Raw genomic sequence first — 27,241 nt, 5'->3', positions numbered from 1 at the left:
ATGAGAGTTTCTTCAAGTGTAAAATAACATAAGTCAATTTCCCTAAGAAGGCATTAGTCCTTGTATGGATGCCTAACAAACTTAAACGACAAGCCAACCTACTTAATATCTTGCAGTTTTATGACTAGTTCTGTATTTTATGATTTGTTATGTATTTTTAGCATCTTTGAGGCATTTCATACATTTTAAAACAATTATCATGCCAGTGCTTACTACAAATATCTTCACTTCACTATTTTTTTTTAATTTAGGATCTTTTACAGTGTCTTGCAAAATGACTTAATACATCTGTTCTTCGATGCTATTATTAATTTTTTTATATATATATAGACAGGTGATCTTCAGAGTGCCTATTTCATGGTTCAAAAATCACTAGAAGCTTATCCAGAACATGCAGATTCAAAGGAATTGTTCCAAAAGATAAAAAATATATTTACAACTATATAATTATCTAAAGAGTGTCAATCATATTCTAGTCACATATTGTAAAAGTTGGCTTTATGCACTTGATTTGAAGCAATTAAAATGTTCCTTATTAAAAATTTATGTAGAATTATCTCTTTGATCTTTTAATAAAAACTGTTTAGTTTGTTAAATACTTTGCTTGTAATTCATTTTTGTTTGTGGTATTTTCTGTATTTATAAAATATATTTTGACATCATTTTCCCTTTTTATTCACATAGAAAATATAAATACTTTGCTTGTAATTCATTTTTGTTTTTGTGGTATTTTCTGTATTCATAAAATATATTTTGACATCATTTTCCCTTTTTATTCACATAGAATGGATGATTATAATTTTAGAAAACCTTTACTTTTTTCTCTAATTCATATTCCATTTGCATCTATAAATTAAACTAAATATTTGGAATTTCTTTTTACTATCTGGAGCACACATTCCCCTCACACTTTATTGTGAATAGACAACTGTTATCTAAAAATTAAAAATTGATATTTTAATATATTTTTAATTGAGGTTTTTCTTTTTTGGAAGGGCTGAATTTAGATTAAAAAAGTATTTTTATCAATGAATTTATATATTTTATAGCTCTGTTTTGAACTATACTTCTCAGTTTTATGATAAAGAATAAAAGCAATATGTTTTCAATATAGAACATATGTTAAAATTTTGAGCAAGAAATGTGGCATATGTTGCAAATGAAATGATTATTGAATGACGTTTCTACTAGTTGCAGAAGAAAGCATAAGCATATGCTAAGTTTATGCAATTTTTAAGTTTATGCAATTTTTTATTCTATTAGCATATGCTAAGTTTTATGCAATTTTTTTGTCATGTAACAGATGCTTTTTTTTCTCTTTGATTTCTTTGTTAAATGAGCATTGATCGATGAATACTACCAACATTAAGTCAATCATGGAACCTAGTCTAGTTGCTATATCTTTAAGAATTCAAACTGGAAAATTCCACAACAGCTGTAGTACAGAGATTAAAAATAAAGTATTTATTGAAATTAACAGCTAACGAGAGATCCATTTGCCATTGGTGTCCAAAATTCTTCTAATGGCATTTGAGGTTATAAAAGAAACTCTTTACCATCACCCTTCCTCCATTGATTTGAGTTAGTTAAAGAATGACTAATTAAATCCGATCCATGATAAATTATACAAAAGAGCACCCAGACATCAATTGTATACTTTTAAACTATTTTCATGGCACTTGGCAATAATGAGAAAAATAAAGAAAGCTCAACAAGAGGATGTCTCAGAGACTCATTGGTGAAGATAAAGCATGCTATTAGAAATGTGCTTATCTCTTCGAAGAAGTAAAGAAAAAAGAATTTTGAAATAAATTTTGGCTGTGGGTGAAAAGTTCATATTCTGCAAGTAATATACGTATTTATTGGTGCACTTGTGAATGATATATACTTGAGAAAAGACTATATTCTCCAGACACTTTCCCAACAAATTATCTTTTCTTTTTTTGGCATTTGAGCCATATTTCCACTCAAGAAATGCTTTGCCAATAACTCATCAATTTGTTAGATAATGGATAGCTTCATCATTTCCAGAGATATCGAATTTTACAAATGTGATACAAATGTCCTTACCACATGTTGGTAACTGCTGGAAGTTACTTCGATTAAACGGATATTATTCTACATTTTATATCATCCTTAAAATCGGTCATTTCATTTGCAACAACTCAGTACATGCACATATTCAGGCAAGGGTGTTTATACACAAGTGGAGCAAACTCTTGCTTTCAATTAAGAAGCATATAATGAACAAAAAAGTATTTTTTATGTTCAAAACTTGATATCTTTCTGAAAAATATTATGCCTGCTAAAACCTTAGTAAGTGTTAAGACATTCTTCAGCCTCATGAAATGAGAGAATTTGATGACTGTGTTATCATAACTTTTCCCCTATTGAGTTATTAAGTTCAATATTAGTCATTCTACAGGTCTAATATGTATTATAACTTCTCACATAAAACCAACTGTATTTTTATTTTACATGGCATTCATAATTAAATTACAGAAAAATTCATTGCTTAATATGGCTGGTGTTCATCTTTCTCACCTTTTTCTATAGAACACGCCCCTTCTTATTGCCATTTGTTGCAATTAAGCAGGTTAGATAGGGTTATTGCAAAGGACCATACAAACAGTGTTGTTACAATGTACATTAAGATGAGTATTGATGCACTTTTATTGTTCTTCATTTGCAATATAATTACTCAAGAAGTTGCATGATATAATCAGTAGTGTATTGTAGTTTAGGCTTTTACAATTGACTTGTCTAAGAAGAGGTTAATTCAAATCTTTTAAAAAGCGCGATTAAGGCGACTTAGCTTATGCTATGATGTTCATTAATTTAACTACCTTAAATTCATTTTTCACCCATGACTGGTTTGTTAGTATATAGCTTTATTGCTTAGCTACTAACTTTGGAATATAAACTTCCAAAAAGTTTTAACTCTATGTGCCGACGCTGTTTCAAAAGAACTCCAAATTAACTTGAATTCTGTTTACAAAAAACAAAATTTAACACACATATTAACTTATTAAACACTCATTGAGTCTTCGTAAAAGTTCCGCAAACGCTCTGATTAAGGCAATTTAAGATCAGTAGATAATTCAGATCAAATAAAATTTAATAATAATAATTATGTTGAAAAACAGTAGAAGTTGGGAGAATAGAATTTGCACAATTTAAGTTTAATTAATTCAGTAAATTTTATTTAGTACTATGAAACATTTTCTTTAGTAAAGGCAAAAATATTAAAATGGGGAAGTTCAGTAATCTATTAGGATACTTATCAAGATGTGTTGAAACATCGGGAGAGTCGACAACCAAATCAGAACCATTGGCTTTTATTTTTTTACATTTTTGTAATTAAATCTTTGTTAGCATATATAAATTATTATTACTTTAATTTAATATAGTGAGTAAAAACTATTCTATCATTCAACTTCTAAATGGGAAGAGCTTATTAAATGCAGAATCATCTCTATTATGATGTATTGATGTGTTTGTTGATGTAAAACAAAATTTAGCACAAATATTAACTTATTAAACACTCATTGAATCTGTTGATGCAAAACAAAATTTAACATAAATATTAACTTCTTAAACACTCATTGAATCTTCGTAAAAGTTCCGCAAATGCTCTGATTAAAGCAATTTAGATCAGAAGCTAATTCAGATCAAATGAAATTTAATAAGAATAATTATGCTGAAAAACAGTAGAAGTTGGGAGAATAGAATTTGCACAATTTATGTTTAATTAGTTCAATAAATTGTATTTAGTGCTATGAAACATTTTCTTTAGTAAAGGCTAAAAATTTAAAATGGGGAAATTCAGTAATCTATCAGGATACCTATCAAGATGTGTTGAAACATCAAGAGAGTCGACAACCATATCAGAACCACTGGCTCTTATTTTTTTACATTTATGTAATTAAATGTTTGTTAGCATATATAAATTATTGTTACTTTAATTTAATATAGTGAGTAAAAACTATTCTATCATTCAACTTCTAAAGATGGGAATAGCTTGTTAAATGCAGAATCATCACTATGATGACCACTTTTGATAATTGTCTTAGGGAGATTGTTGCCATGAAAAGGTTAACTGTATTTCATATAATAAGAATAGAAGCTGATAAAAGGAAATACACTGTAAAATAAATAAAATTTTTAGTAAAAATTATTTACAATTTATGTAAAGTGTTGTACAAAATAGTACACAAAGATTCCAAAGAATACAGAGAGAACCTGAAAATCATTTTAGTATCTGTTCTTTTCTCAACATTTTGACACTACAAATAACATTTTCAATCAGAAGACATAACATTGCAATATTGATGTTCATTCACAATATTGCATTTTTTGGACCAATATTCATCTTTGTCAAGCTTGCAGTGGTAATCGAGAATATACATATGCATAAAATCATTATTATAAGTTTTTTTGTTCGCATTTATTATATCTTTTACATCAAAAAATTTTAAACTATTCTCACTACCAAAATCTATTGACTTATAAAGGCAACAGATTATACAGCCATATATTATATGCCTTTATGATTTACACAAGAAAAATAGTTCAATTAAATGTTTCCATCTTCCAAATGATGAATATACTCAAGGCAACAAGAATTTATTGAGTCTGAGTGATATATTTTCCATTATTTCAAGTCAGACTATGGTAGTGGCATCACTTGCCATCACATGAAATACACATCCTCGATTTTTACATATAAAATCTGTAAATATTTGCATATTTTGTACATTTTGATTCTCCATAATATAAAAACAAACACTGACATAATGACTGAATGATTGCTATAATGATGAAATATCACAGATTGCTATGAAGGATTTCTTCATAATTACATAATCATTCTATAAAATAATAGTAGCAATTAAGTATTTTAAATTAAAAAAAGATTCTGTATAAAACTGAAGTCTAAATATTATATATTATAACTAGAAATTGGACAAAGTGGGTAAGATTTAAATAATAAATGAACAGAATAAGCAATTATATTAATACAGCTATTACTTGTATAATAATTATTACAAAAAACAGTAGTATGGAATAAAAATGTTCTCAGCTTTAAAATAAAAAATAAACATTTTTTGCTATCCTTAATCTGAATTCACACTTTACACAATCACTTGATCATTAATTTTGCATTCTCATTTAGTAATCCATATATATGCAATACTTTCTTATGCATTAGATTAAAAAGAAAATTTTGAAACATCTCAGTATATCCGATTTCTACTAAAAATAGGATTTGCAGCTAATTTAATGAGAAAATGTATTACAATGGAACTTCGAGATACAAGTTTAATTTGTTCCAACACTGTGCTCCTATAGCGAGTTTCTTGTATCTAGTAACAAACTTTCCCATTGAAAATAATGGAAATCTAGTTAATCTGTTCTGCACCCGTAAAAATATTAACATAAAAATTAATTTTTCTAATAAATAACACTGGTAAATAATATAACCATAATTTACCTTTATGATAGCTTCCGACACCGATAAGAGTGGTGGAATTGGTGAAGACTTACGGCTTTTCGACATCGATGATCTGCATTATTCTGTAGAAGCAGGAAGAAATTAAGAAACTTGATGTGGCCAAAGGAGTTACCATTACCTCCAAGCACCGTCCAAAACTCGAACTTTTAACTGCTGCCTGTTAAATCTTCTCTCTAGAAGATTAACAAGAAGCAGTTAAAAGTTCGAGTTTTGGGTTTTGGACGGTGCTTGGAGGTAATGGTAACTCCTTTGGCCACATCAAGTTTCTTAATTTCTTCCTGCTTCTACAGAATAATGCAGATCATCGATGTCGAAAGGCCGTAAGTCTTCGGCAATTCCACCACTCTTATGTTTATCTATGATTTCTTTTTTAATTTCAATGGCCATGGTTTCCTTATTTCCTTTCCTGAGGCAACAATCTTCTTGGGAGGCATCGTGAAATAATCATTTTCATGTTAAATGTAATAAACAATTGACTCATAAGTGCACAAACATGTAGATCAAAGAATACTGAGTGATCAGATGAGTTGATTCTCCAAGTCGAGCCAGATCGGGAAACGGCACCACGTACACCAACAGCCTGGCTCATTGCTCGTTACTCGAGTCAATGTTCGTATTTAGAGACAAATTTTTCACTCTTACTTTCCTTGTATCTCGTATATAGAGGTGCTCGTATCTCAATGTTTCACTGTATAGTATTTCAAATGCTAATAGAAGTTTAATAAAAAGCTATTAAAATGTTTCCTCAGATAACAGTGAATATTTTATAATAATATTACAGATATATGAATTAACTATGATATTTTCTATTACATTAACCATTTGTTTCTAGACACGATTAAGCTACTCAGAGTCATGTCCACAAATGATCCTGTTGTATAAACGTACATTTTTGCTTACTTCGCTGTACATAATTTCACAATCAGGAAGTCAAGAGTTACTTATTTTATAGAACCCATTCACTAGTGAAAACAGTAATTACATTGAATTTAATATTGTTCCTAGTCATACAACTATCAGATTATTACAATAGACTTTAATGCAGGCCAAAAACATTTATTAATAATTGCTATTAAAGATTTATAAGTTGTAATTTTATCTAATAAAACTACAAGAGCAAATAAGAAAATTAATAATGTAATCTTGGTATTTGATTTAAAATTAAAATAATTTAATGCTTTAATATAATTAGACTAATTTAAATTGTATGGTCATTATTTTATTTTCATGTTTTAAAACTTCAGATTAAAGAAATGGAGCAAACATAGAAAATTCTCCTTTTATATTTTCTCAAGTAATTTAGTAATTAATAAATTTTGATTTTCCATAATATTAATTAACTTTTCATTTTGATTTTCTAGCAGAATATTCCTTTTTATTAAATGACTTGATATTTCTTTTAAAGTCTCGTTTTGCTCTTTAATGTAAGCTAATAAAGTATCAGTTTCCTTTTTTTGTATTTTTCTTCTTCTTTCAGCATAATTCCATCGCCCTGGATGAATATAAAAGCAAAACTTAAGATTTCCATTAAATAATACTTATATTGTTGATCATATTATTGAAAAATAAAAAGTAAAAGAAAATATGCAAAAGTACAGAAAAATTTAGCATTTTGTTTAAAACATTTAAATACAGATTTAAAAGAAATTCTTCAAAAAGAAGGATTAGATTAACTTGCTTGAAATATCATTATTTTTTGCAATAATGTATCATACATCACTTTATAGAAAAGAGTTGAAAGATTAATCTCCCTCATTCAATTAAGAGGTAAGTTTGTTATTTGAATGGAAATGATTCTCAACATTAGAATAGCTTAATATACAAAATATCCACATAGACGCAAACCTTTATAATTTTTTTCTCTGAGAATTTATCAAAGGTATTGTGCATAAGGTCACTCTTACTCATTACATTCAGAGCTGGATTATCCAAAGCACATGCTTAGGGCATCAAGGAAAAGGGGTACCACAAAAAGGTGTTTAGGAACTCAGGGAACAGCACTAAAATTTCCCATTGTTGATTTTACCATGGAGTTACACGGTGCAGGTAAACCAAGACAGAAAGAAAATGAATGGGGCATAAATTTACGTGGAAGCACCAAAATCTTTTAAATGCTTAAGGCCTCCAACAATCTTCATTGATACCTGGCCATATTAAATTCCTGCAACCACTTGTTATTAAGAATGCATGTGACATGTTCTGACTATCACTTTGATGCATGTTGGTTTCACAAAGTACATGCATAGAAGTCCTGACACAGCAAACTCCTGTTTTTGCTATTAGATGATGCAAGATATAATAATTAACTATTCTGAAAGTAATGAAAATCTGCTGCTTGTTTGTGAAAACCCTAGTTACATGTACAAGACTCAATTCAAATAAAAATTGTTTAACAAATATTTAGCACTCACTATCTTGGCTACAGGAGAATTAATTGTTTGACTTTAATGCATGCAAATATACACATAATAGAGTCTAAAAACTTAATAGCATTGACTGTTTTAAATTTAATAGCTAAATGCAAATCTAGACAAAATAATTATAATGACCTAATAGTCAAGCATTGGTCATTTTTCACTGAACGATGTATATCTACACATATTTTTGAATGCTGTAATATATATTAATGAAAATTTTACTTTTATAGCAGTTCTGTGGTGTTTGCTGACATGTTGCGTTCTCTGTTTGCTCCTCTGGCGACTCTATTTCTATTTGAGATTCTATCACTGATTCTGTTTGGAGAACTGTTTTAGTTTTTGGTTCAGGTGTTTTGACAAGCAAAGTTGTTTCTGTTTCTTGCTTTCTAGGCTCTTGAAGGTCTGGTTCTATTTTAGGTTCAATAAATGAATTTAAAGATGTTTCTGTGGCTAATTCAGTTGACCGATCTGGTAACACTGTTTCAGGTGCAGTGTCCACTGAAGTTTCCATCTATAGTGAATTGAAATAAATAATCAGATGTTGCATTAAAAATATAGACAGATTTTTAGATAATATTCATGGTTTCTTATAAGAACTAAATTTTTTAAATTTGTCATGCATTGCATGGCATCATAGGAATGACAGATTTTAATACTTTCATCAATAAAAATGGTGCTGTGACTAGGCATGGCATCACATAATATTTTCTCCACCAAACCGGTATAGTGGTTAGTATCGCTGACTGATGTGCCGAAGGGCCTGGGTTCGAATCCCGGAGAAGGCATGGATGTTTGTAAATGTATAGTGTCGGTGCGGCACTCTAAATATGTAGCAAGCTGAAAGTCCTCTTGTGTGGTTTGGTGGAAGAAGAACCCTTGGACCTGTTCACCCCCCAGAGTGCTCTCCATCAAAATTGGGTGCAGAACTGTGCTAAATCACACTGTCACCTGAATGGTGCTCAAGGCTGTTGCCAACGGCAGGTGTAATCTAGTGCTCCTTTGCCACGAGGAATTTCGTGGGCTGAGTTAGACAAGTGAGCATAAAGCAACATATAATATTTTCATTTATATATCTAAAACATTCAACACAATTCCATTTTGATGTAATTTATGAACAGTATCATATAATGAATGAATAAACTTTCTTGCTTACATCTTTTTATTGTTTAATTCTTCAGTTTGTAGCTTTGCACTAAAATATATTTTAAAAATTATATTAAACAAATTCAGATACAGCCCAATCTTGATTTAACATTTCTTTTCATTAGCTCAGCCCTGAACAAATAAAATCAGGTTGTTAATTTCAAAACTATTCTTGGTAATATCTTATAAAAAGCAACTAATATTTTCTAATGCCATACACCAATCAAATTCTGCAGAAATACGAGATATTTTCTTTCCATTTTGCTACTTTCACTTTTTCTTTAATTAAAAAAAAATATTAAATATATAAAAATCTTGCTTCTCATTGATCATTAACCACTATGTATCCAAATCTACATTTAAAAAAAAAGTGAAAATGGTGCTCTTACTATCAAATTCTACAAATGAAACCATAGTGTTTTGAGTATAATTAAATCTTTAAAACACAATATTGCAAATTTTTAATGTAAAAAAATTAACAACACTGGATTTATTTGAAAAATGAAGCAGGCAAATAAAATGTTTTGGAAATCATACAGTACGTTTGTAGAAGTTGGAATACTGGTAGTTTATTAGTTGGATGCATAAGAACAAGGTGAGTTAGCCATTCATGTGATATATAAACATGAAGTTCATGAATTTCAAAACTCTTGAAGAAATTTCTGTTGAATGCACAGTATGCGTAGAATTTCTAATTCTGAGAGCGAATACAGAGTGTTTGGAACACATGTGAAAAACATCATTTTTGCAAGTAAACCTATAATGTGTAACATAATACCTGATTTGTATCACAGATACGACTTTATAATGCATTTGTTGTTATTAATGAGATAGTGTCTGTACAGCTTTAAAATGTGAAATGGAGCAAAACAGAATTAAATACTTTTTTAAAAGTAATCTTAATGTTATATTTATCACTTAAAGTATAAAACAACTTTAATGGTAAAAGAAAAAAAAAGTTTAGCATTTTGTAATATATACATCTTGCTTAAAATTAAATTACCATATTTCTTCATTATTTTCCGCATGTCCATTAAGGTGTGAAAAAATCCAGTTTTTAAGGTATGACTACTTAAAGTGATCAGATTTTTTATATTTACAATCATAATGTTTTTTAATTTCTTACATTCATGAGAAAAATTACATTCCAATATAATATTTCAGTAATTAAAATTTTCTGTAATATAAAATGATTCGTATTTATCAACATCAGACATAACATAAGGAGGTAATTCAAGGCCTAATGCCATCCAACCAGGAGAGTGATTCTGACTACCATACTGAAGGGCCCGAGTTCGAATCCTGGAGAAGGCATGGATATTTGTAAATACTCTGTGTGGCATGGGAGCACTCTGAATATGTGGTGAGTCGAAAGTTACCTTGAGAGGTTGATGGTAGGAGAAGAGGGGTGGGAGACCCTTGGACTCATCTCCTGTGGTGCTCTCTCTCAAAATTGGGGAGGGGGTAGAACTAAGTTCAAGTCAGGCTGTCACCTATATGATACTCAAGGCTCTTGCCAATGACTGGTGCATTTGACTTTTCAGCACATTGAAAGTCGTGGGCTTGTGCTGACCATTGTCAGACAAGTGAGATTGCTAACAACAACAACAAAAGGCCTAATAGCATAATTTTTAGTTTCTTTTCTCATAAAAATACTGCAGTATAATTTTGAAATTTTAACTACACGTTTATTAACTTTCAACATTTTATGATAATTTAAAAATTCAAAACTTAAAAAATTCATTAAATTGTACATCATTAATTACACACATTTAAGAACACTAAAAGGATTGACAACTTTATAATTATCCAACACTTTGTAATAAATTGGAATAAAGCTAGGATTAACAAATTCATGTAGGTCAAGTTGCAGTAAAGAACTTGCTTTCAATTTCTTATAGATCTGTAGAATCTTTGTCTTGTCTTTGTCTTAAGTAAACAACCCCAACAACAATTCCCAAAACTCAAATTTCATGGAAACCCAACACCACAATGACAGATGGAAAACAAGAGGTGATATAACATTCCAAATACAAATGGTGAATTGGACATGACATCAGTTTACTTCTTTAAATTACAGTCAAAAGTCTTTGATCCGGACTCGTCTGGACTACGGCGATTCCGGATTATCGGTTTTTCCGGATTATAGATCATCAATTTAAATCTGGTAAGATGGCATGCAGAAAATATAAAATTAAAAATATGAAACCGTAATTTATGAAATAAAGAGCAATTATGATCTAAAGGGTATCAAAATTTACAAAAATAAAATAAAATAAAAAAAGCTTCATATATATTTGTTTATTTTATTAAACATTTCTTTCAACACGCACATGCGTAAAGCATACATTACACATAGTCGAAATGAGAAAATTGCAACCAGAAAACTATTTGATGTCTATTCGTGATATTTATAATGACGAGGAATTTGATTTAAATCATATCAAAGACGGAGTACATCAACATGAAATACTACATTTAGTAAGGAATTATAAGTCAAATAAAATAAAAACATCTGCCCTGAAGATGAGGATAGTGCTGACAGATCAACTTCCAGTTCATTGCTCGCCGCAACGTCCCTCCTCCCCCCGCAGAGCAGCGTGAAATTGATAAACAGATTTCGGAATGGTTAGAAAAACAAAGGATACGCCTTTATCCATTTTTTGCAGCAATTCCACTTTTTGTTTGATGGACATCGAAACATGCTTTCATTTTGTAGATCCTTTGGCAGCTCCAGAATCGGAAATTCTTTTTGACATAATCGAAAGTTCAAGCTTACTTTTATAAAATTGCTCTAACAGTCTGCAAAAAATAATAAGCCAGATCCAATTAGAAGATTAAGGAACAACACAATCTGCAACATTAACTGAAATAGATAATTAGATAATTTTAGCTTAGCTTATACCATCCGTTATACATTAAATACGCATGCGTAGAAAGTTTGTAGCTTTGAGGTCCGGATTATGGATGTTCGGATTAAGGACTTTTGACTGTATTTTGATTTTAAAACTATGTGTGCCAGTTTATCTGTATTGGTTACCAAACTTTGCTCTTCTCTATTGTAAATCATAATATTATTCAAGCATGATCATTTTTAGCATTTCATTTACACTAGCATAACTGCATATTCCGTATAGCTATAACTATGATCAGCATTCATTTTGACCGCTTGTTCCAAATAGAAGAAGAGACCCACTTTATGCTAATATTATGTAAAGTTAATGCTTATAATGATACATTTTGCTTGTTTAATAAGTAAGTAAAGTAAATTGACTAAACACATGCAACTAAAAGATAATTTCATGTAATAAAGAGCAAAATAAAGCAAAGTGAGTAACTATAATAATCGAAGGATATTTTAATATAACAAAACACTAAAAGAGAAAAGCAATCACTCTAGATAATTTTAAACTTCTTATCATTTAAAAAATTGCCTCATTAAAATTTGATATGAAATAAAAATATAGTAAAAATTACACACATCAGTACTTAACATTACTCGGTTTGGCAGTGCATACAGATTACTAATTTTTTAATTTTACCTGTACAGGTTCCACAAACATGTTTTTTAAAGTATTCACATGTATTCAAAGTTTCGTTGCCTCTGCATGCATTTATTTGGCATTGTTTAAACTTACAAGAAGGGTTGATGCAAGTACCATTCTCTTTTCATCAGATACAGAAAGTTTTTTTAATTTTTATGAAATGTACATCTTTCGAAACTCCTAAGCCATATTCAAAGTAAAATCACAATGGCTGATATTCTTATATTCAGTTGTTTCCTTTTAAATTATACATACATTTATCAAGGCCAAAGAATATTTTAAAAAAAAAATTGAACTGGCCAACGGTTGGATGAGGACTTCACAGGGTATTTTCTGGCCATCAGGTCCAAATTTGGTCTAACTGTAAAAATTCACAACTTCCGGTATATTTTTTTCTTGAAATGGGATTTCCAATGTTGGGTGCATGGTACTAAGGAGCTGGGCATTATTATTATTATTATTATTTTTTTCTTGATAAGACGTAAGCATTACATTGTCATGCTTAGCAATTTTACTAAAACAGAGCTCATTTCTCGTATTTTTGAAAGAATAAGGTATTTATCTTTTTGAACGATTTATTGTGTCAATGCAGCTTATCCCTGAATTTCTCATTTCTTTTACTAATTTCAGCGGTTCCATCAGGCAAAAAGCTGCATGTTGACCTACTGTTTCTCCAGCTGGTCTTGTTTCGTCTTTTGCCAAATAGGGAAATCCATTCAGTAAATATTTTGACTGCACATCAGTAGCAAGCCAAAATTTAATGCCAAATTTGTCCAGCTTTTTAGGCATATACTGAATCGACATTGGGTCTTCAAGAGAAATAATTGTTCATCCACTGTTATATTTTCGCTCGGTTTGTAATACAGGGTGTTTATAAAGTCCAGGACCCATTTTGATGTTTACCAACTCATAAAATAATGAAGATATAAACAAACTTATGGCATTTATTGATGGAATAACTTATATATTTTCCTTTTCAGGTTTGAATATCTTTACTTTTGTAAATAACGTCTGCACGTGTGGTTAATTTCAGATAATTTCATTTTCCAGTCTAAATATCTGTACTTTTCTAAATATAGTCTGCTTATTAATTGCATTTTTCTCTCTTTTGTTTTTGGCAACTACTGCAATGTTATATTTACTTTTGATGTGTTTGTTCTAGTACTTTTGTATGTGATGTTTTATTCAACTGGATATTAAGGAGAATGCATACACCACAAGAGAAAGCATTGATTTTATGTTGGTTCGTAGAAACGAAATCGGCTCTAGTGTAGAATTGGGTGCTCCTTCGATTAGCGACAATTTTTTGTAAAATTTTGGCGATGATATCTTATTTCTGGTTACCATGATAGTGTAACTTTGCTTTAGCCTCCTGATTTTTTTTAAATAAAAATAGATTGATGTGCACATGGACAAATTTAAACAGTGTACAATGCCTAGTTTGTGCAATTCTGGGATATTTTTTTTAAGTGAAAACAGATCGATGTGTACATGGACACAGAGTTTATGCAATTCTTTGACTTTTTATTTTGGTTTTGTGTAGTGGCCATCTTGAAATTGTGTCTTCCTGGTGCCAAACTTGGCGTCAAAAAAGATTCGCCAAAAAACAAGGGGCACCCAATTGTAAACTTTTACCACGAAATCCATAATGCAAACACAGAGAAATTGCAGAAGAATTTACCAAAAAGATCCACCATCCAAAAGCAGCATCTTGCCGTGGAAAAAGAATTTTCCAGAAGCTGGAAGTATCGCAAATAAGAACGTTCCGGACGTCCCTGCACAAGTTATTTTATTGTTGAGCGTATCAGAGAGACATTTTTATACGATCCTAGAAGATCTGCGAGATCAGCGGCAAGAGAATTGGATATGCCAATTTCGATGGTGTACAAGGTTATTAAGAAAAAATTAAGACTGCATGCATACAAAGTTCAAATTGTTCAAGTTTTGGAACCGGACAATAGGCCTAGGAGGATGGCCTTTGCAACAGATATGCTAAGGAGGATAGAAGATGCTGCTGAATTTTGAAGCGCATAATGTTCTCCGACGAAGCATCTTTTCATCTTTCTGGCATTGTTAATTGCCATAATGTGCGCATATAGGTATCTGAAAACCCCCATGAATACCGTGAGGCACAAAGAGATTCCCCAAAGGTTAATGTGTGGTGTGGACTAATGTACGACCGAGTCATTGGGCCTTTCTTTTTTACAGAAATGACGGTCTCATCAGTCATATATTTAGACATGTTGGTAAACTTCGTATTTCCACAACTAGAAGAGCTTCAGCCACATGTCTTTTTTCAACAAGATGGTGCACCACCTCATTTGGGTACCATCGTTCGTAGTTCTTTGAATGACCATTTTGCAGGAAGATGGTTTGGGCGAGAAGGTCCAATTCCTTGGCCACCCAGATCACCTCATATAACGCCGTTGGACTTTTTCCTTTGGGGATTTGTAAAGGACAACGTTTACAGGAGGAGAGTGTCAAACATTGATGATCTAAAAGCCAGAATTACAACCGCAATAGCCTCTGTGGGTGCCGACATGCTTGTTGCTACCATGTGTGAAATTGAATATTGATTTGATAATCTCCGTGCGATGAAGGGGGCACATGTGGAAGTTCATTGACAAGGGTCATGAAACTTTTTGAACTATGGTCTATCTAACCATTTATGTTATTAATTTTAATCTATCTTTATTATTTTATGAGTTATTAAACATCAAAATGGGTCCGGGACTATAAACACCCTGTATTTCAAGCAGTTTTCTATAAAAGCATTCCAAATATCCAAAACAAGGCCAAATGGATCAGTTCACAGTATTTGGGATCTTGATCTAAATTTTTACTTTCCTTTTCTGTTTCGTGAACAGGTTCTCCATCTGACGAATTGGATACATTTCTTTCAGTAGGAACAATCCAGTCCTCATCGGATAAACTGGATGTGTGTGTGTGATTATGGCAAAGCCTCGAGGGCTATCTGCCTAAGGGGACGGATGGACTTCGTGGAGGACTTTCTAAGGGAAACTGGCTCATATACACGTTACACATGGGGAAAACCATGAAAACGCCCATGCGGCCAGCCAGTTCGCAGGATTTGAACCTCGGACCAAACTACCAGTGTTCAGCGATTTTACCGTTCGACTACCTGGTGGGCCCGGATAAACTGGATGTAGTTTTGTGAGGAAAGTCTTCATCAGGTTCAGTTTCTGAAGCAGAATCATCATCAGAAAGACTTTAAAAAACTTTCAGCATCTCTTCCTTCTGATAGATATTATCCATCAATGCTTCTACGTGACATGATAAACAGGTCAGAACAACAAAACAATCCAAATGAAGTAAAGTACATTTGTGTCTACTAAAAAAATAAAAAAAACTTTCTAACACAAGCGAAATGTGCAGACACGTGGCAAGAAAAAATTCCTCCTGCCTCCTCCCCTTCCCACTCACTATGCAACTATGCAATCTTCCTTATACACTTGTTTATCACTGAGCAAACTGGGAATAGTCATAAAAATATTGAGAAATCTATAATTTTCTGGATATGTTCAAAATGATTAATAGCTGTAATTCTAGGTATAAACAATAATATTGTCGAAAATAATTACTTAAAATGAACAAAAATATGTAATATTCGTACGTTTTTAGAAAAAGTAAAAAAAAATCAAAGTTATAAATGAAGAATTAAAAAAGTTATGCCCAATTAAAATGGAGATACTGTCAAAATGACCCTTCCCATAATTCTAGTATTAAGAATCATAGTGATCCTTGGACTGAATAATCTAAATTTCTTAAAACTCTCATCAATAAGTTTTTCTGAAATTAATGTCCTCATTTTCAAACAAAACAATCCAAATGAAGTAAAGTACATTTGTGTCTACTAAAAAAATAAAAATAAAATAAAAAAAAAAGCTTTCTAACACAAGCGAATTGTGCAGACACGTGGCAAGCATAAATTCCTCCTGCCTCCTCCCCTTCTCACTCACTTCTGTGAACCATGCAGTCTTCCTTATACACTTGTTTATCAATGAGCAAACTGGGAATAGTCATAAAAATATTGAGAAATCTATAATTTTCTGGATATGTTCAAAATGATTAATAGCTGTAATTCTAGGTATAAACAATAATATTGTCGAAAATAATTACTTAAAATGAACAAAAAATATGTAATATTCGTACGTTTTTTAGAAAAAGTCAAAAAATATCAAAGTTGTAAATGAAGAATTTAAAAAGTTATGTCCAATTAAAATGGAGATACTGTCAAAATGACCCTTCCCATAATTATAGTATTAAGAATTATAGTGATCCTTGGACTGAATAATCTAAATTTCTTAAAACTCTCATCAATAAGTTTTTCTGAAATTAATGTCCTCATTTTCATGATCCATTCACCCATTCATCCACTTTGTGTAAAATATGTAAATTATATCTTTAGAGGTTTCTTAACTAAATTATTAAGTAATTAAAAGACTAAATTTAACTCTTCAGGAATCTTATATATTTATTTTCTGTAGACAAAATTCTTACTTCTCCATTTAGATGGCTCTAATACATTTGTATTATCTTTACTTCTTTCTGCTAAACTATTAATTTTGAAACAATCATCAATTCCATATGCATAAATGCATAAAAAATTGTCTACTATAAAAAAAAATATATTACTATGAAAAAAATGGAAATTTATTTTATAACTGAATATATTAATAAATGAAAACAGAATTTTAAAGGAACATACCGAGCTAACGCTAACAACAGAAGAATCATTATCTTCTGCAGATGACATATATCCTGCAAGTTTCAGAAGTCTTTCTTCAATTGGTGTTAACTTGTCTCTAATTCCATTATGACTTGTAATACAACCGCTGTTTTTTATTTTTGCAGCTTTGCAACGAATGAGTGCTTTCTGGTCATTCCACGTCTGAAAAAAAATTAGTTATTGAAAAATACAATATTTATTAAAAACAAGTAAATAGTGTTAAACTTAATGTCATGGGCAAATTATGAATAATTTAGGGCTGTTAGAAAATTTGATTAAATTACTTTTAATATTAGAGAAACGTCGATAAGAAATAATAAAATGTATTATGACTTTAAAATGCAGCATTATATTGTCGTCGATTTCAGCACAGAAACCGACACGTTTTTAAGGGTAAGCATGTTCCTTATTTTAAACAGCAGAGTTAGATGGGCATATTTCTGCTTGCTTGCCATTTTACTCAAATTTACATATTCAGTAACAAAATTATATTAAATTAACTTTTGTTACTGTAAAGGAGCACAAATTTCTCCTTTACCAAAATTGTATGGAAATTAATGTTAATATAATGTTAAATTTTGATATTTATCAAATTTGATGCTTCTTTCTTGCATTTATATAGCAACAGGTATGGTTTTATTTATTCATGCTTCAGAATGGCAAAGAGGAGGTAAAAAATATTACCAATAATACTACCATAATCTGTAATATAGGAGGCTTAAGTACAACACTTCAAAATCCCAGTACTCTCTTCCTACTCATTTGCATGACAGTTTGGGGCAGATATAACTCAGTATGAAAATGAATATGCTCACTGTAGAACTGTATGTATATTTTCAAGCTACAGGAAATCCCTCAAACTTTAAGCTCACATTCCAATTTTATGTTTATGTTGTTATGGTAGATTGTTATTTGATTATGTTGATTGGTAACCTTAATTATCAGGAGGTAGGGAATATTTTAGTATTATCTCAGCTACATTGTTTTTACTAGTTTGGCTTTAAGGGCCTCAAAACATTACAAATTTTGCTATAAACATGTGAAACTAGAAGTGTGCTATTTAAACAGGGAAATGGATAATTTGAATTTTACCATTTTTTGAAACAATATGTTATGCTGTACAGTATAATAACTTTATTTCTTCATTTTTCACTGGTCTTTTGTGGGTTAAGTTAAAATGTCAGAATTCCTCAAATCCAAAACTTATCTTACTACAAGGTAAGAGGACAAGAGAGAGTATATGCTGTTGTAAAATATATTGTACATTACTTGATTTCATAATACACTACATAATATATTGTTATGTGCAGAACGTTTCATTATTATTTTGTTAAATAGTGGCAATGTCTTATTAGCACAATTACCAATTAAATTTAACCTAAATGATTAATGTTGTGCAAATATGCAACTCTACAGGGTTTGGTATTATGCATGCTTTCACATATCAGGAGTAAATCTTGAAACATATTATCTGCAGATACTGGAGCACTACTATATTTATTGCAAAATGTGTAAATGCATGAATATTTTAGTTTTTGAGAATTTTTAATTGTTTTAAAGCTTATGGGTAAAATGTTTAAGTTCAATTCAAATCCTATTAATATAGTGATTTATATACAAGACCATTCATCTAAGCCAGTGATTCCCATCACAGCTCTTTTAATGGTAATCATTTACACAGGGTTCGTACACATTTCTGCGCAATGGAATTAAGTACTTTTAAGGACTTTTAAGGACCATTAATGAAAAAAATTAAGGACCTATGAGCAAATGAGAACTTAATAAATTCAATTAAAAATATTATTCTATGCCTGAATTTCACTTTTGTAATACCATCCTAAAAATAAAATAGATCCCTAAGTAGTATGCATTATTACTAAACATGAATTAACTAACATAATTATTAATTTGAGAATAAAATAAACTTCATGCTGTTTATCAAGTAGCATTAAATATTTTGCACTTATAATAGTTGGACATATTTAAAAGAAGATAAGAGACATTTACGTTTTACTAAAAAGTTAGCTTTATTTTTTTTTATTTTTATTTATTTATTTATTTATTTTAATGTCTTGTTTTGTCACATACTTGGTCAGTCTAGAGGTTTAGAAAATAGTAGGGAGATTTTATGTCAAACGGCATAGGTTAAAATGAGAAGTGAGATCATAATCAGCATGATTCATAACAAAAGACTGAATGTTGTCCCTCTGCTGCTTGTCTATAGAGAGACCTGCTGATTGGAACAAACCTGAAAGGCCTGATGTAGGCACGGTTGGCAAGTGTTGAAAGTTAGTCAAGCTCTGCTTAATGCAGTTAATGTCATAGCTTTGTGTAGAGTTCCAGGGGTTGTAACCCAGTTAATATACATTAAGGTTCCAATAAGCCATTAAAGCACTAGAGGTGATAAGTTGTTTTATATATAAGTCTCAGTAGATGCAAAGAATAAGTTTTATTTGATGATGTTGATGGTTATTTGATGGGTGTTGGATGATGTAATCTGAGACAATTACATGGGAAAAACGCTTACTATGAAAAAATTAAAAAAAGGACATTTGAATTAATTATAGCTAATTTTGCTTTTACTAAGAGCTGCTTCGTAAATTATGCTTATACCTTGTTTATAGCTATATACCTTGTTTATTTTTCAGATTTAAAATATTGTATAATAAGTTGCCAAAATGAAACTTTATAATATGACAGCGAAAAATAAAAATGTTTTATTTTAATGTTATTTTTTAAATATAATTCTAATATATTACTATTATTTTAATGAAATTTATCAATGTTACGATGTTTAAAAAAATTGCCGAAAAATTCTCAGATCTTGGAATTAACAATTTTCTATAGAAACAGATCTTAAAATCGCCAAAATGTTGACAAGTTGTCAAATTTAGAACCATTTAATAAAAGAATTCACAACCCCAAAAGCGAAAAGTTGTTTAAGAGCTCTATATTAGAAAAAATGAATTTCGAAATGCTTATGTTTCACTTCTTGCTTAGAAACTCGAGTATCCCATCATTTAAATTAGAAATAGAAACAAATTATAACCCATGAACCATTCAAAAGATAACCATATGCCTCAGTGAATTTCCAAAAATATTCCTCCAAAATGCTATTTCACACTCAAAATGGCAGTCGTAAAAACAGAGAGAAATTTCAGATGATTAAAATTAAGGACCTTCTACTGATTTTGGCCAAAATTAAGGACTTTTAAGGACCAAAAATCGATTTAAAAAATTTAAGGATTTTTAAGGACTCTTAAGGATCGTACGAACTCTATTTACACATTACCTTTAAAAGCTGTTCATTATGAATTATATAATTATTCTGAGAATAATCTTCACTATTTAGTTTTTTTGGTACTATTCCGTTTTGAGGACCGTAAAAAAATTGCAGCGAAAATGTTTGCTCAAAAGCGTTTAAATCTATCAAACGCGCCCATTTAAAAACAGCGTGCCAAATTTAGTGTACGCGCTGATTTCAGATTGCATAAGTTTATATAGTTCTATTTCTTAAGACACTATTGAAATACTAGTTTAATTTTTAAATCCTTTATTGATATCCTATGCATTTAACAATCTGGGAATTGCTCATGACGAAAAGTCTGCAATAGAATTTTGGGTAAAGTGCAGAATCACCCACTTTTTGACGCATTTTTAATTGCACATACTCGGTATCCATGTACAGATCGACCTATTTTCACTTAAAAAACAAAATCTCAGAATTGCACAAAAATGGCACTGCGCACACCCTTGACTTTATCTATGTACACATCAACCTATTTTCACTTAAAAAGTAAAAGAAAATTGACAAAAATCCAATTGTTTTGACCCTTGTAAAAAGAGACAAACAAATAAGCGGGCGATTCTGCACATTACCGAAAATTTTTTCAACGAAAAGGCATCATTCATTATAGAAATTATGTTTGAACAACCAACGAGATGAAATTATGCTTTAGCGATAACTCAATAGCGAAATAGCGATGCAGACATTCATTCAGTTATGTTTAGCAATTTTTATATAAATTATAATAATGATCTAAAATAGTTATTTACTCTTATGCTTCCATTTAGTCATGTTTAGACTTTTTTATGTAAATTATAATAATAAAAAAGTATTATTTGAAATTAACTTTTCATCTAAATTAAAACATCAATCTTAGGTAGTTATTTACTATTATACTTTCTTTCTTGCGTTAGGATTGCAGCAATTATTTTTGGCAGCACTGGTATCAACAATAGTTTGGCGATTTTTTACGGCCCTCAAAACCGAATAGTACCGTTTTTTTCTTGTTTCCAGTCTTTAGTGATACTTATTCAAATTCAACTACAACACACACATACAGATGATAAAATTAAAAATTATTTATTTTTCTATTTTTTTTTCATATATTCATAACAAGAAGACTGCTAATGGAAAACTTAAAACCTGGTTTGGCTGAAATTATATTTATTCTGATAGTATATGAAGATTAACACTTTTCCATTAGGTATGTTTATGTTCCTCACTTACTTACCGAGAACTTTACTCAAAAGATCTAACTTAATATAATATGACGTATTCCACATACCCTCCAATGATACACAGGAACATCCCCTGGCTCCCTACTGGAAATCAAATATGACCGTGGTTCCCAGACTGCTCTGGCTAGACTAACAAGTGGCCACCTTAAATGTCTTTCCTTTGATAGTGGCAGAAAAATCCAGCCCGCTTGTAAAAAATGCTGTGACCATCCAGCTTCACTGGATCACTTACTGGGTTGCATCGGACTTTCTAAGGAGGACTTTACATCTGATCCCCTCACTGTTATTGATTTTTTGGCGGTAACAACCTTCTGGAGCTGACCTGATACAGTCAAAAGTCGTTAATCCGGACTCGTCGGGACCTCAGCGATTCCGGATTATCGATTTTTCTGGATTATAGATCATCAGTTTAAATCTGATAAGATGGCATGCAGAAATTATAAAATTAAAATATGAAACCGTAATTTATGAAATAAAGAACAATTATGATCTAAAGGGTATCAAAATTTACAAAAAAAGCTTAATATTTATTTGTTTACTTTATTAAACATTTCTTTCAATGTAAGTTGTTTAAGTTGCTTTGTTTTTTTATGTGATAATACATTCTCTTTAATTCTATAAACAGACATAATTTCTTCTTCAGTTCTTGTTCAGTTACAAAGTTCCGCTGTTCAAGTCCTATAATTGCTGTGTCGAGAATACTGACTAATTTGTCAATCGAAATTTTTTCGTTTTTAATAACCTGTGTCACTTTCTTCGCTATCGGAAGCGAATTATAATGATGAGGAATTTTATTTAAATCATATCAAAGACGGAGTACATCGAGATGAAATACTACATTTAGTAAGTAATTATAAGCCAAATAAAATAAAAACATCTGCCCTGAAGATAAGGATAGTACTGACAGATCAACTTCCAATTCATTGCGCGCTCCGCCGCGGCGTTAAAGATAAACAAAGTTTAGATAAACAAAGGCAAATGGATAAAGCCTTTATCCATTTTTTGCAGCAATTCCACTTTTTGTTTAATGGATTTCGAAACATACTTTCGCTTTGTAGATGATTTACATATTAGTAAATATATATCAGAAATTCTATTTGACATAATCGAAAGTTCAAGCTTACTTTTATAAAACTGCTCTAACAATCTACAAAAAATAATAAGCCGAATCCAATTCGAAGATTAAGGAACAATGCAATTTGCAACATTAACTGAATTATATAATTTTAGCTTAGCTTATACCGTCCGTTATACATTAAATGCGCATTCGTAAACGTATTTTGCGCACACGCATATTCGCAGCCGTAAAAGTGTTAGGCGCATGTGTCGCGCTGGCAGCAAAGCTGCTAGTATAAAATAAAAATAAGAAAAAAATATAATAAAATTACTTAATATATTTTCAAAATAAATAATATTTTTTAAAACATTAAAAGAATACTGTATGGAAAACAAGGAATGGGTTTAATATTTTTTAATGCGGCGATTTAACGCCTTCGCGCCGACTGTCACGTATACGTGCCAGCAACGAACGCACTTACCTACCGGCCGACACGCAGGCGTGCCAGAGGATTGTTCCTTTCTCTACCGACTGTCATGTATTTGTGCCAGTACTTTGGAACGTTTTTCAAACTATAATTTCTGCCACAAGATGGCACTGTATGTCCATATGGTTTCAGATACATGTAATCTAGACCTTCTACTCGAAATGAGGGAAGCATGACTCACATACACGTGTTTTTGATTATATAAACAAACGGGGAAATAAATGTTTCCGAATGGCGTGATTTATGACATCTCTTTAAATCGCACTTTATTTGCACGTGTTGTTGCGTTTATGCGCACGTGTTGTATAGTTGTTTACTGTAAGTAGAAGTTTTATTTGCTCTAAAGCGTTAAGTATTTTGGTTTGCAGTTCAGTTTTTAGAAAATAATTAGATCTTGTTAGACGTGAATTCTTTGTTTTTACCGTTGCAATGTCGAAGCGTCGAAAATGTTTAACAGAGCATGAAATAGCAGAAATGATGCAAAATATTTCAGATATTGATTCTGAAAGATTAACTGAAAGACATTTTCCAAAACTTTGTTCAGAAGAGACTGATAAGAAAATGAGACGACGATGCTTCGTTTGTTCACATTCCCGGAAAAATCCTCCAAAACGGCAAATGAGTTATTACGAGTGCAAGGAATGTAACGTAGGACTGTGTGTAGATCCCTGTTTTCAAATTTTTCATACGAAAAGAGAATTTTAAGTAATATATTTAGTTTTCAGATGTATAATGTTAAAATTCATAAAATGGTGAGTAATTAAAATAAAATGTGTAAAATATGCATTTAAACAAGAAATAAGGTAATTAAAGTATATATATATATAAATATTTATAAAGCATAAGCCGTTTAAATACTCTATAGAACATTATTAAACAATGCGTTGATACTTCAGAAATTTCATGGATTTAGGCTTAGTAGCAAAAAAGCCCCCGGCCCTGGAGAGACGCTCGCGTAAGACACTGCCGGCCTCAGCGATAAGCGCGTGTTTTCGCTACCCGACTTTAAGGGGTTAAAAATTAGCCGGTATGCAGTGGCCAGCACGTTGCGCAGCAGCACCACAGGTCCAGCGTTCGATTCCCGGGCTGGGCAAGGTCGACTTAGCATTTCATCCCCGAGTGGATTGATAAAATGAGTATCAAGTTCGCTTGCGAACTAAACACCGGAGGTGCTACGACAAGCTGACCACTTGTTCAGGGCATATGCTCACAAACCCAGGGGCCCACAGTCAAGAAAGCAGATTTCTGGGCACTGCAGGCCTTGGCCCACTACGGCTGTTGCGGTACCAAGCTCAGTTTAGATCATAGTTTCTTAACGCCACCCATGGGGGTCGTCAGACCAGCAGCAGGGGGTCACCATAAATTTTAGCAGTTTTGACATATCTTTAACTTATTATAATAATTTTACAATTACCAAATATTTTTACACAATGTACTTGAAAATAGATAAATATAATCTATTTTCAAGTACATTGTGTAAAAATATTTGGAATACAGACAAAAATACAGACAAAGGAAAATACAGACAAAATACAGACAAAGGAAAAAACGAAAACCTTTCGACGCATTCTTTTTATAATATAAACGTTCATTTTACTTGCTTTGTATGTGACTCTGTCATTTCGTCTGTTACTTTTTAAATTTTCACATTGTTCTATGTTTTAAAATAAAAATGAAAGTTAATAACCTAAAATTGCAATAGTATATTACAGTACAATTGCAAACATAGACAATTTCACTCACGCGTGTGTCTGATTTGTGCAATGCTCATGGGGTCTTACAAAATATTCGTAAATATTATGGGGGTTCTGGGGTTGCGAAAGAAATCTCAGTGATAAAAAGGGGTCGCAAGTGAAAAAAGGTTTAAGAAGCCCTGGTTTAGATTTAAAAATTAAGCAACTGCATGAAAAATATTTAAAATAAATAGCATCAATATTTTGAGAGCAGAGCACTGATTAAAATCAAACTCTTGTGCAATTACAATCTATAACATATGTTTATATTTGTTAAATTTAAAAATAATAATAATACAAAAAATAACTAAACATAAAACTAAAAAACCATTTTTTTCCAAATCTTTTATTTATATTCTTAATCTAATTGTTATTTAAAAGCTATTTATGTACAGTTACTTGCATTATGCTTATGTTGTATGCTGCATCTTATAGAGAAAAATGTAAGTGGGTTTATGAAGAAAACCAATCCTTTAAAATGGGTTAATGAAAGAAAAAGATTGGAAATCCTTGATTTAAATTATTACTGACTTTTTATAATTAATTTGTGAATTTTTTTAAATTTAATTTTAACTATTTTGTTCCTAGGTTCAGAGAACTTTCAATAAGGTTCCAGCACTTCTAATTTTAGAAATTAAGCTCTGACAATAATTTATAAATAAATAATATATATATATATATATATAAAACAGCAAATTATGTCAAAAAATAGTTGCTATTTCATGAGTCACATTATAATAAAAATATGTTTAATAATAACGGAGAACTATTTCCAATAATGCTTATCCCAGTTTATAAAATTCAGATAACTATGGTATTAAATTAGGTTTTCATCATTTCATTTCAATAATATAGGAATGAAAATGTAAAAGTATTCCTTATAATTCACTATAGACTAGACATATATGCTTACTTTTCTCCATTGATCGGAGGTTTTTTTGGGCCCAAATATTTCTGCATTCAGAATTTCAGAAAGTTCTTTCCATTTCTTTCTTCGATCAGATCTCGAAAATTCAATACTCAATTTTCCTTGGGCTAAATTGGTATTTTGTTCCATATATGAGACAATCATTTCCAACTGACGTGAAGAAAATCTTCCGATGCGTTTCCTCCATTTCTTTTCAGTATCAGTTTCCATTTTAATTGTTTTCTAAGGATATTTTAATACGCGGGAATTTCGAAATTACGTTAATTATGGTATACTACTCTAGGGCTATCTGCCTAAGGGGAGGGATGCTTTCGTGAAGGGCTTTTTAAGGGAAACTGGCCTGTATACACGTTAAGCATGGGGAAAACAACGAAAGCGCCCAATGCAGCCAGCCCGTTAGCCTGGAATCGAAAAACAGGTCGAACTACCAGCGTTCATCGATTTTACCGCTCAGCCGCTAGTGGGCCGATTTCGAAATTATATTTAGTTGAAAAACGTGCCCGTAAAAAATGCTGATTTCGAATATTCGGTTCTAGTTTACTTTATTAGCTCAAATTTATCAGTGACGCGAGAGATATGTATAGTTGGGTAGGATATGCGAATTTGGTTGGCTTTCGACGACGAATTTTGAAGATCATCCGCACATAAAAGGACTGCCTATTAACAGTGGTTCACAAATATATTGCATTGAGTGAATAATGGTCACGGCTGATTTGGTACCTCGAAAAGGCGAATCGTACGCTTCTATTCTCGTCGAATACGATTATCGACCGAACGCAAGACGTCAGAAGATGATATAAATTATCAGCATACGATTCGTTCAGAACACGAAATGACGTCATTTCTTACGAAAATGCCTCACTGAGGTAACATTCGATATTTAATCGTATGCAATGAGAATAAAATATCTGCTACTGTCTGAATGTCGTAAATATTTAAAAACTTTTTTATTTTCTTTCAGTATTTAATTTATTTATAATTTTTGATTATTTGAAAGCAAAATGTTTCATAGTATTTTAACAGAAGTTCAAAAATGATTTTTCGATTACTGTTATTTTTCCAGTCAGTGGCGCCATCTTTCGGATCAATGGTATAATAATTTTGTCGATTGCAGTGCATTTCATCATCGCCAGCTGAACGGC

General features: G+C 31.1%; 2 protein-coding genes across 2 annotated transcripts in view; one reads left to right on the top strand and one right to left on the bottom strand.

Annotated features, from left to right (window-relative positions):
- BBS8 (tetratricopeptide repeat protein 8) overlaps positions 1-596 on the top strand; it is an 88,556-nt gene extending 87,960 nt beyond the window's left edge. Inside the window, exon 12 of the mRNA XM_085806533.1 lies at positions 331-596. Coding sequence (XP_085662659.1) covers positions 331-447 — 117 coding nt within the window. The 3' untranslated portion in view covers positions 448-596. The remainder of the gene's footprint in view (positions 1-330) is intronic.
- A 3,549-nt stretch (positions 597-4,145) lies between these two features.
- Positions 4,146-26,915, bottom strand: LOC118180295 (uncharacterized). The gene is made up of 4 exons (XM_085806532.1): positions 26,085-26,915; positions 17,350-17,532; positions 8,155-8,443; positions 4,146-7,007 (listed from the first exon to the last, which is right to left on the bottom strand). Exons 1-4 carry the CDS (start codon positions 26,307-26,309, stop codon positions 6,796-6,798), a joined length of 909 nt encoding a protein of 302 aa, XP_085662658.1. The 5' UTR covers positions 26,310-26,915; the 3' UTR covers positions 4,146-6,795.
- Positions 26,916-27,241: the final 326 nt, after the last annotated feature.

The sequence above is a fragment of the Stegodyphus dumicola genome, chromosome 12 (assembly GCF_044657685.1).
Source record: "Stegodyphus dumicola isolate Sdum_Otavi_A_Nest chromosome 12, ASM4465768v1".
NCBI classification, from domain to species: domain Eukaryota; kingdom Metazoa; phylum Arthropoda; class Arachnida; order Araneae; family Eresidae; genus Stegodyphus; species Stegodyphus dumicola.
This window is presented reverse-complemented; position numbering and strand designations above follow the sequence as displayed.

Coding starts and splice junctions, on each gene's coding strand:
- LOC118180295 (XM_085806532.1), bottom strand. CDS start 26,309: ATGGAAACTGATACTGAAAAGAAATGGAGGAAACGCATCGGAAGATTT. Junction 17,533..26,084: donor CCTCCGATCAATGGAGAAAA/GTAAGCATATAT, acceptor ATTTTTTTTCAG/ACGTGGAATGACCAGAAAGC. Junction 8,444..17,349: donor CTGTTGTTAGCGTTAGCTCG/GTATGTTCCTTT, acceptor AATTCACTATAG/ATGGAAACTTCAGTGGACAC.